General features: G+C 51.8%; 1 protein-coding gene across 1 annotated transcript; it reads left to right on the top strand.

Moving 5' to 3' along the window:
- Nucleotides 1-5552: 5552 nt before the first annotated feature.
- Nucleotides 5553-8428, top strand: LOC103656017 (pollen receptor-like kinase 5). The gene is made up of 3 exons (XM_008682669.3): nt 5553-6446; nt 6555-7229; nt 7363-8428. The coding sequence occupies exons 1-3, from the start codon at nt 5756-5758 to the stop codon at nt 7971-7973; spliced, it is 1977 nt and encodes a 658-aa protein (XP_008680891.1). The 5' UTR covers nt 5553-5755; the 3' UTR covers nt 7974-8428.
- The last annotated feature ends 2482 nt before the right edge of the window (nt 8429-10910 follow it).

Genomic DNA, 10910 nt, shown 5'->3' with positions numbered 1-10910 from the left:
TGAATCCGATCGAAAAATTTCGAAATCGGTTTCCGGAATACCGAAATATTCCAAAACCGTTTTCATCCCTAGGTAGACCGGCAGACTTGGTTAATCTAACAGCAGTTTAAGCAAAGCTGCTTTTTTAAACTGAATAAGCAAGATGTCCTTCAAATTCTTTATAAAGTTAAACATTGGATCTCAGAAAATTTAATTCTTGTTCTAAGAAATATGCATGCAACAATAACTAATGCTTCGAATGAACTGGGCTCAAATAAATTTGGCGCCTTACGAGTCAGTTTGGCAACAATGTTTCTCAAAACCATGATTTTACAATATTATACTTAATAATTGTTACAATAATACCATAGTTTTGGCAGCTCCAAAAATAACATAGTTTTAAAAAAATGTTGTTTGGATATAAAATTATTGTAACACCCCGTCCACTCCTGTACTGGCGGTACTTACTCCTGGCAGCCATCTAGAATCGTAGACCATCCACACATGCCAACACGAGTTTTTTGTGTGCACTTTATTCTCACTCATGCGTACTCGAAAAAATTTCTGGTCGGTCACCCATCCTCAAATTGCTCTGAGCTAAGCACGCTTAACCTAGAGTTTCTTTCGAGATAGGCTTCCGAAAAAAATGCACCTTGTGTATATGAGTACTCTATTAATTTTATTACGCCTTGGATCATAATATCACCATTCATTGGGGCTAGGATATCACCACCCACCCCTTAGAAGACTGACGTCCTCGTCGGTCAACCCCAAGCCAGAAACTTCCCCTCTTGGCCACGTCTGTGTATCTAGTGTAGTCATATGCCATGACATGTACGGTTGGGCATTCAGTTTATTAGGGTAATTCAGTTCGGTCTATTCGGGTTTGTGAAATTTTGGGTTCTGAAAAATGAGAACCGAAATTTTTCAAAATAATTTTAGGAACCTAACCCGAATAGACTCACAATTTCAGTTTTCCACCGAATAGGCCCGAGTAGTAAAGATACTAGTATCTATTGTTAAAATATATATAATAAATAAATAATTAGAAGTACTATTATTACAACAAGTGACTATAAAATAGCATACAAAGATATATATACTATCGTTAAGATGATATCATTATTTTTAGTTAATAAGTTTATAAATCATATAATAATACCATCACATATTAAGAGATTTTTTTATATTTCGATTTATTTTGTCTATTCGGGTTTTAAAGGTTAGGAACCGAACCCGAACCTATACCCTGAAATATAGCACATATAGGAACCGAACCCGAACCCGAATCCGAAAACCGAATAGACCGACAATTCAGTCTATTCGGGTTTTGTTCGGGTTCGGTCTTCGGTTTTAAAATGCCCACCCCTAGTGATATGTGACCACTTCGGGCCCACATGCGCCATATACTCGAAACCCTAGCCCACACACACCCGTGAAACCGCAAGGGTCGGCTCTAATACCATTTGTAACACCCCATCCACTCTCGGACCGACGGTACTTACTCCTGACAGCCCTCTAGGATTATAGACCATCCTCACAGACCAACACGAGTCTTTTGTACGCACTTTGTCCTCACACATGCACACCCGAGAAAACTTCTCGGTCGATCACCCATCGCTAAATTGCTCCAAGTCAAGCACGCTTAACCCGGAGTTTCTTTCGAGATAGGCTTTCAAAAAATAAGATGCACCTTGTTCATATGAGTACTCTATTAATTATATTAAACCTAGGGCCAGGATATCAGCATCCACTGGGTCTAGGATATCACAATTGTAAACCATGGTATTAGACAAAAGCTAGCCATGTCATGAATTTTTTGGGTTGGATTGGAATTTCTAATACTCCAAAATATCATGGTATCTAGAATACCATGGTTTTGAAAACATAGTTTTCAGGATTGCAAACAAACACCTTATGACATAAAATACTATGTTATTTCCAAAAATCATGGTATTGCTAGAAACCACAAAAATACTTCACTCTCAAACATGCCCTAAGATTGAGATTGATAGAGAATTCGAGCAGAGCTTGTACGGAGGCTTCAGCCGAGCTCCAAGACGTAAGTAGGCTCAAGGAGTCAAGCTTGACATAGTAAGGTACATTTATAGGTAAACATCATTATTCATGAAAAATATGAGAAATACAAGAGGCAATTGGTATTCGAGATTGGCTAGCAAAATCTTACTGTTAGGGTCAACTGCTCAAGCTTGGCTCCAATAAGAAAAGAGGATAATCTACTCAAGGGAGCCATTCGGTGCGACCAGCCGACCAGCACGGTCCAATCAATGGAATCAGGCTAGAATTTGGTATTTTACTTTATTTTTGTACATTTGTAAAAAAGATTTAGCGACTGCAACATTGAGAGCATATAGAGGGGGTGAATAAGTGATCCTGCAAAACTTAACTCAAACCACAGAAACTTGGTCTAACATATGAATTAGAGAGAATTACACCAAGTTTGAGAGTTGAGAGAAAAGAGAAGTTACTTTCACTTGATTGCTCTATTAAGAATTAGTTTAGACTTAGAGCAATGTCGCAAGCATTGGAACGAGAAAGAGATAAAAATTTCAATAAAGTAAATGGCACAAGAGACAAGCGACACGACAATTTTTATCTCATGGTTCGGTCAAGCATAATATGCTTGTCTACTCTATGTTGTAGCGTTCCAATGGACGACAATTGCACTCAACCCCTCTCAAGTGATCCAAAGATCAAACTTGAGTATCACGGTTCTATCTTATGTCTCACAATATCCCGGTTGTGAGGAATCTCTACAAGTTGGAGTCTCTCACGCCTTACACAAGTGAACACAATCAAAACCGGAGTAAGGGAGGAAGTAGAATACGCACACAAGAGCACAACGTAGCAGCAACATACACAAATGCAATAAGGAGAGCGCAACAACAAAGCGACAAAGTAACGACATTGAAAATGCGCTCAATCTCTCTCAAACACTTTGGAGGCGTGGTCGTGGAGTCTCGGAGATGTAGTGCGCTATAAGTATGCTTGGTTTACTGCTCCTTGTGCCTAGGGGTCCCTTTTATAGCCCCAAGAGGCCTAAGAGCCGTTGAAGTCCCATTTGGAAGGCTCTAGTTGCCTTCTGTCCGCGAGTGCACCGGACTATCCGATGGTGCACCGGACAATCAGTGTGCAACGACCATCGAATCATCTGATTGGCCACCTTCCTTTTCGGGTGGGCACTGAACTGTCCAATGGTGCACCGGACATTCCCGATCGTTGTCCTACTGACGTGGTCGGCGCTGATCGCGCGACCGACCGTTGGCGTTGGCGAAGAGTCATTGGCCGCCCAGTGCACTGGACATGTCTAGTGCACACTGGATTGTTCGATGATTTTTAGCCAGCGAGCCCCCACAATTTCCCGAGAGCAGGCTAGACACTGGACTGTCCAGTGAGGCCTAGTTTGGCCCAACATGTCCACTTTCAAGTCAAGCTTCTTACGTCCTTTTTAGCTTGACTTGAAAAGTTCTCTAGCACTTACATGAACATAGTTAGCAACTAAATCAATTGACTAGGTACTAGAAACATACATTTTCCATCCATTTCCTCTGGGATTTGCAATATGCCCCAAACTCAAGCCCAAAAGTGCTTTCCTTATTTTCCACAAACTTTTGGACTTGATTGCTTCAATTTGCTTTTTCTAAACACATGTGCTCGTGCTCATATCAAGATTGTTAGTTCAAGGTGGTGTGTTGGGCAGTTAATCACCAAAACACTTAGAAATGGCTCATAGGCACATTTTCCTTTCAAACATACCCTCTCTGACTAGTAGGTCAAGCCAGATGGCACGCTTGGTTGATTGTCTCTAGCACTGAGAGGTAATTGGAGCCACGTTCAGTAGAGTCGATCGCATCAGCAGCAGATCCCTTGGCTCCACGTGTGTTGGGTGCCGAACGACTGTCCGTCGATTTCCCACGACAATAGTTTATTACCTTCCTTCATTTTTGTTCCCCTATGTGGTACTCGGGGAGGATGGGGTTAGGGTTCAGGTTCGATTTGATCCCTCCTTCTTCTATGTGTTGTTTAATGGGTAGATTTGAGACTTTTTGAGGGATTTACTCGGGTTTAACTTAATCGAAGGTTCTTAACATCTATGGTTTTAGAAAAGGGCACAAATATGGCTCGGATGCCACTGTATGAAGAACTAGGGGCCTTAACCCTAGCCACTAGATACGTAAATGATAGATAGTATACCTCCGGTGATGGAGAAGGTCGCCATTAAGGCAGTTATTCTTCACACACAGACGTTGAGGAGCGATGGCGGCCTTCCCTCCACTAACCATCTAATAGAATAGATCAGATATAGAGTGTGTAAGGAAGAGTTGACAACGTCAAACATTGGTTTGCGTGTTGGCTACTCTTTCTCTTTTATTTCTGCAGTGTAAAAGGTGCCCACAACTAAAAGAGTGGTTGTGCATCAGGACGTGTTATGATAGGATTGCCTTGATCCCATGGCTGAGTCAATTGAGATCAATCCAAACAACTATATGATGATTGTCTAGTCCCAATGGTGTAAGAGTTTGTAGCAGAGACTATTAGGTATTTAGACCTATCCTCCTTTGGTATAATATATGAGGAGCTCTAGCAAACAATTTTTCTAGGATAAGTGATTCTCGGGTGTAGTTTTGTGATTCTCTAAGAGACTCAGAGCTGAAAAAATAGCTTCTCCTAATTCTATGAAGTGATTCTCTATTGTGATTTTGAGTGTTTAAGTTACATAATCAAAGAGAACCACTTTTAGCCAGAATCAGCTTTTATTTAGAGAACTAGAATTAGATAGAGTTCTATCAAACTAGCCCTTATGTGGCTTGACAATGCGACTGTTTTGGTCTTCCATTAACATGATGTTCTCTTGTGGTCCTTTCAGTTCTAGCCCTGAATCCCTCCCTGATAGTGAGAGATCAGATGCATTAATTGGGTAGTAGTAGCAGATGTTCTCACTTGTGAGATATATAATGGGATGGTGATGTAGCATTGTAGCTGTAGTAATCTAGGGCCTTTTTGTCCGCTGCAAGCAATTGCCACAGTTTGTCACGTCTAAGGTTAGACATATTTGACTGGCTCAGGCGCGTGTTTGGTTTATAGCCACAATTGCGGCAAGATTTTTCTCCTGCTGCGTAGTTCCCACTTGTTAATCACTTATGAAAGTGTGATAAAATTCTCTTAGACATATCAAGATGTGGTGAAGGATTTGAGCACTAACCTTAGACAAATGTGGAAAAATATATACACTTTTGACATCTTAGATATATAACCAAACATGCCCCCAAGCAAGAATGCTACTGACAAAATGGATCATGAATCTAATCTCTCTCGGCATCTCCTGATGTGCACATATCGTTATGCATATCAAAGCGAGAGCAGGATTTCAATCTCGCATTCCAAGTTTCAACCACCAATGCCACAGAAAACCGCCCGCAGCAACAAACACAACAACCGCTCTTATGGTTGTCGTCTCTTCTCTCGCCTATTCTTAGGCTCTCAACCTCCCTCCCCACCCAGTGTCACGATCCATCACCGCATTTCCTCCCCGCCACCTCCTCTCTCCCCTCCATTCTTTCCCCCCATGCACACGCGAGACACGTAGCATCGCCCTTGCCTTGCCTCCTCCCAGTACGACGCGCACGGGCGGGCGGGCATACGGCGAGCGGTCACAGCCCTCTGGCAGGGCGACCACCGTCACACGTGAGATCTCCGGCTCGGCTCGGTTCGTCTCGTCTCGTTGGAAGACTCGTTTGGCGTCGCCCGCGTCCCCATGGCGCGGTCGCGGCCGCACGACCACATCATCCGCGCCGCCTTCACCCTCGCCTTCTCCGCCGCTATTCTCCTATCGTCGCCGGCCACGGCGGCCCCCTCGGAGGGCGACGTGCTGGTAGCGTTCCGGGACACGCTGCGTGGGCCGGACGGTGCGCCGCCGGGCCCGCTGCGAAACTGGGGCACCCCAGGGCCGTGCCGGGGCAACTCCTCCTCTTGGTACGGCGTGTCGTGCCATGGCAACGGCTCCGTGCAGGGCCTGCAACTGGAGCGGCTCGGCCTGGCGGGGAGCGCGCCCAACCTGGACGTCCTCGCCGTGCTCCCGGGCCTGCGCGCTCTCAGCCTCGCTGACAACGCGCTCACCGGCGCGTTCCCCAACGTGTCCGCGCTCGCCGTGCTCAAGATGCTCTACCTGTCACGGAACCGGTTGTCCGGCGCCATCCCCGAGGGCACGTTCGGCCCCATGCGCGGCCTCCGCAAGCTGCACCTCTCCTCCAACGAGTTCTCCGGCCCCGTCCCGGAGTCCATCACCTCGCCGCGGCTGCTGGAGCTGTCGCTCGCCAACAACCACTTCGAGGGCCCGCTGCCGGACTTCTCCCAGCCGGAGCTCAGGTTCGTCGACGTCTCCAACAACAACCTCTCCGGACCCATTCCAGCAGGGCTCAGCCGCTTCAATGCAAGCATGTTCGCAGGTAGCATATCGATCCATCCATTCTCGCTCGCCTCATCTCCTCTTAATTTTTTTCCCGGCCTCTGTCTTGTTGATCAACGACGACGATCTGCATGTCATTGCCATGCAGGCAACAAGCTCCTCTGCGGCAAACCGCTGGACGTGGAATGCGACAGCTCGGGGTCGCCGCGCTCCGGCATGTCGACCATGACGAAGATCGCCATCGCGCTCATCGTCCTCGGCGTGCTGCTCTGCGCCGCGGGCATCGCCTCCGGCTCCCTCGGCCGCCGAAAAAGAAAGCCGAGGCGCGCGGGGGCCGAGAGGCTGGGCAGCGGCGACCAGACGCCCTCCAACCCGAAGCTCAACACCGCGCCGGCCGTCAACATCGAGAACGCGGCCAGCACCAGCCAGCCGCGCGCCGCTGCCGCGGCCGGGGGCGCCGCCGCCGCCGCCGCCGCGGGGAAGCGCCCGCGCCGCGACGAGCACGGGCGGCTGGTGTTCATCCAGGAGGGCCGCACCCGGTTCGAGATCGAGGACCTGCTCCGGGCGTCGGCCGAGGTGCTGGGCAGCGGCAACTTCGGGTCGTCGTACAAGGCGACGCTCTGCGAGGGCCCTGCCGTGGTGGTGAAGCGGTTCAAGGACATGAACGGCGTCGGGCGGGAGGACTTCTCGGAGCACATGCGCCGCCTCGGCCGCCTCGCCCACCCCAACCTCCTCCCACTCGTCGCCTACCTCTACAAGAAGGAAGAGAAGCTCCTCGTCACGGATTACATCGTCAATGGCAGCCTCGCGCAGCTCCTCCATGGTACTCGATCTCCTACAACAGCAACATTTTTTTTGCATACGCTCCTACAATACATACAACAAGAAAAAGGAATGAAATATAGCTGGGTGATTGATTGATTCTGACTTCTGAGCTTGAACTTGATAATGATCAGGTAACCGAGGGTCGCTCTTGGACTGGGGGAAGCGTCTGCGGATCATCAAGGGCGCGGCGCGGGGGCTGGCGCACCTGTACGACGAGCTGCCGATGCTGACGGTGCCGCACGGGCACCTCAAGTCCTCGAACGTGCTGCTCGACGCCGCGTTCGACGCGGTGCTGTCGGACTACGCGCTGGTGCCCGTGGTGACGGCGCAGATCGCGGCGCAGGTGATGGTGGCGTACAAGGCGCCCGAGTGTATGGCGCCGCAAGGGAAACCGTCCAAGAAGAGCGACGTGTGGAGCCTGGGGATCCTCATCCTCGAGATACTCACCGGCAAGTTCCCGGCGAACTACCTCCGGCAGGGGCGGCAGGGCAACGCCGACCTGGCCGGGTGGGTGCAGTCGGTCGTCGCGGAGGAGCGCACCGGCGAGGTGTTCGACAAGGACATCACGGGGGCCAGGGGCTGCGAGGCCGACATGGTGAAGCTGCTCCAGGTCGGCCTGGCCTGCTGCGACGCCGACGTCGACCGGAGGTGGGACCTCAAGACGGTCATCGCGCGCATCGACGAGATCCGGGAGCCCGAGCCCGCCGCCGCCGCCGACGACGAGTCGTCATTATCGTCCTAGGCGAGCACCCGCGTGTGTACTTGACCAAGCAAATCCCACCGATCGATGAGCAAGTCGTCGTGCGTGCGTGCCTGAGGTACCTCCGAGACGAGGATCTACATACGCGGCGGCCATGCGCATGAATGAACCGTCATCGGTTGCTTATTTGGTTCCTCAATCAATCAACTTAAGTCGGATGCGTTGGTGGTCGACTCATCGATCTGGTGAACAAATTAAAGCGTTTGAGACGGGATGAATCATGGTGATTCGGTTTCTGATATGCTCATGGGGAAATTTCGACCGTGTAAATTGGTGTAGCTTAATTAATCTGCCAAGGAAAAAGAGGTGCTAGTTTAGTAGTGTGTAAGGGGCTTTACATTCGTCTGTCTTGTAACTGCGTTTGATTCGTACGAATCCTTACCTTTCATACTCGAATTAAAATCATGTTAGAATATATACATACTAGTGTGTAGATGTTTCTTAAATAATTTCCAGGTATCGTTTTAGTTTCCTTGTGCTTCCCAATTCTGTCGTCACAAAAAAGTACATTTATATGCGATGTACTCACAAGCGAAAAAGTACATTTATATCGCTTGTCTGCAGGGCGGACAGACGGCGCGTCTTCTCCGCAATAAATGCAGAGATCGCGTGGCCCAGAGGCCTTACGTCAGGCTCTGCCCGCCGGCTTACGTCACGGGCAATAGGCCACGTGGCAGCACCGAGTCCCCGCCTGAGCGGGGAGCGGAAGCACACTGGGCAAGACCCTAACAAGTGTCTGCGCCGGACCCCTGTAAGTCCTTGACTTAGGCCAGGGTATTCTTCGTCCCGGGATCTTGCCGATGGTGGCCCAGACCTCACTTAGAGGGATCCAGGTCCCATTTGGGGGAACGCAGAGTACCCGGGTCGTACCCGGAGGCCCGGGTCATGTATGCTGGGGTCCGGCACTTTCTCACGGGGGTCCGGATCCACTGACGATATCACGGTATATGTTACCTACTCTGGTCTTTTGGCGGCCCTGGAGTCGCCCACGTGGTGGGGTCGGGCGCTGTTTACCGCGCCTTCATACTATAGTAAGGGGTACCCCTGTTCCAGGGTACCGACAGTGGCCCCCGGGCCCACCTCAGGGGAGGTTACAAGCCTGCAGGTGGGGCCAAAGCCTGATTGGCGTGCCATTTTCGGGCACTTGCTGACGTAGCCACCGCCAACCCTCCTTCGGTCATGCCGCCTGCCACATCTGTCCCCGTAGCTGGCAGGTACGTGGCCCCCACGCCCCGTGGTTTTGTCGGGTCGTGCGTGGGGCGTCTCATTGCCGCCGCCTAAGTTAAAAATATCCTTCAGCGGCCCCTAGGCGACATGCGGTCGTGCGTGACAGTTTGCTTCCGGGAGGACGGTCCGTCTTCTATGCACTCGGAGGCTGGTTCTCCAGGTGCGTGACATGTGGACCGGGGCCCCCATGTCGGGGACTGGGTCACTGCGAGCACTAGGTGCGCGTCGGATGGGATTGGGACGCGAGCGGGAGAGCCTTCTTTGAAAAGGGGATTCATCCCGCGGCCAGCAGTTATGCTTTCGCACTTTCTTCAACTGTTGCGTCCTTTCTCCTCCGAGTCCTCTGCGCCTCTGTTGCACTCACATTTTTCTGCTTTTCGCCGCCGTAGTCGCCATGGCTTCTCTGGTTCATCCCAAGTGTTACCAGATCGAGAGGAGGCTCGGCACGGTGCGTCGCCTGCTCGGATGGAGCGCGCCGTCGTACGCCTGGAGGATCCGGGCCGGTGCTACTCCCCTCGGTGACCTCGCCGCTGGGGAGTTTGTGCTCTTTGTCTCCTACCTCTCGTGCGGGCTGGCGTTGCCGATCTCACCCTTCTTCATGTTACTGTTGGAGGATCTCGGCCTCTAGCTCCAGCACCTCACGCCCCACTCCATCTTTCAGGCGGCCATCTTCGCCCATCTGTGTGAGATGTTCATGGGGGTGGCGCCGTGCACCTCTCTCTTCCACCATTTTTTCGTGCTGGTGAAGTCCGGGAAGGCCAAGGACCATCTCGGTGCGTACTACTTCCAGACGAGGGTGGACTCGGCCAGCGCCTATATCTCCTCCCTTAGTGGCGCGAGGTGGGAAAACTGGCGGGACGAATGGGTGATCGCCAGTACCGAGGCCAGCGACCGCCTTGTACTACCGAGTGACGGGTCGAGGCTCGACAAGAAGCAGTGGAGGGCCAAGCCGCCGTTGACACCAGAGTTCGAGCTCGTATTGGGCAGGATCAAGTCCCTGGTGACCGGCGGGCTGACGTCGATGCACGTGGTCGACGACTTCTTGAAGCGCCGGATCGCGCCACTGCAGGCGAGGGCACGCCTGAGCTGCTGGTTCACTGGCCCGAACGACCTCAGCCGGGTCCATCGTGGGCCAGGCACTGACCTATCCTGGGAGGAACTGGAGCTCCTAGTGAAGGGGATTACTAGTGAGTCCTTCGTCGCTGAGACCTTGATCCCTCCCGAGGACATTCCTCCGCTCTGCGACGACCAAGGGTTGAGGGCAGCGATCTTGGATTGGCTGCCGACCCTCGATGAGAGGGGCGTAGCGGTTCGCCAGACCGGCGGCCGGGACCCCCACCGCGGGATTCAGATCCCCGGTGTACCGACCGGAGGTTCCTTGCCCGCCGATGCTGGCTCCAGAGCTCCCCCCGCGGCCCTCAGCCCCTCGGACAAGGGCAAGGGGGCTGCGAGCAGTTCTTCCGCCCCGAGTGGTTCCGAGAGGTCAGAGGAACAGAGGCGGCACCGACTGCGTCGCGCCGACGGGTCTTTTGTCACGGATCTGCCCCTTGATTCGAACCTCCCCTAGAAGCGCCAGAGGACAGCTGGCGGGTCAAGGAGGCTAGCTCCCCGGCCCAGGGCTCGCAGGGGCGCGTCGGTCCTCCACCAGTACCATCATCAGTCCCGCCACCCCCGCCACCATCATCTGGCTCG

This window comes from Zea mays, chromosome 4, assembly GCF_902167145.1.
Source record: "Zea mays cultivar B73 chromosome 4, Zm-B73-REFERENCE-NAM-5.0, whole genome shotgun sequence".
Taxonomy (NCBI): Eukaryota; Viridiplantae; Streptophyta; class Magnoliopsida; order Poales; family Poaceae; genus Zea; species Zea mays.
This window is presented reverse-complemented; position numbering and strand designations above follow the sequence as displayed.

What these genes read in the sequence shown, in the direction of transcription:
- LOC103656017 (XM_008682669.3), top strand. Translation starts at nt 5,756, where the DNA reads ATGGCGCGGTCGCGGCCGCACGACCACATCATCCGCGCCGCCTTCACC. An exon ending in CAATGCAAGCATGTTCGCAG is followed by an intron (nt 6,447 to 6,554) that starts GTAGCATATCGA and finishes ATTGCCATGCAG; the next exon opens with GCAACAAGCTCCTCTGCGGC. An exon ending in CCTCGCGCAGCTCCTCCATG is followed by an intron (nt 7,230 to 7,362) that starts GTACTCGATCTC and finishes GATAATGATCAG; the next exon opens with GTAACCGAGGGTCGCTCTTG.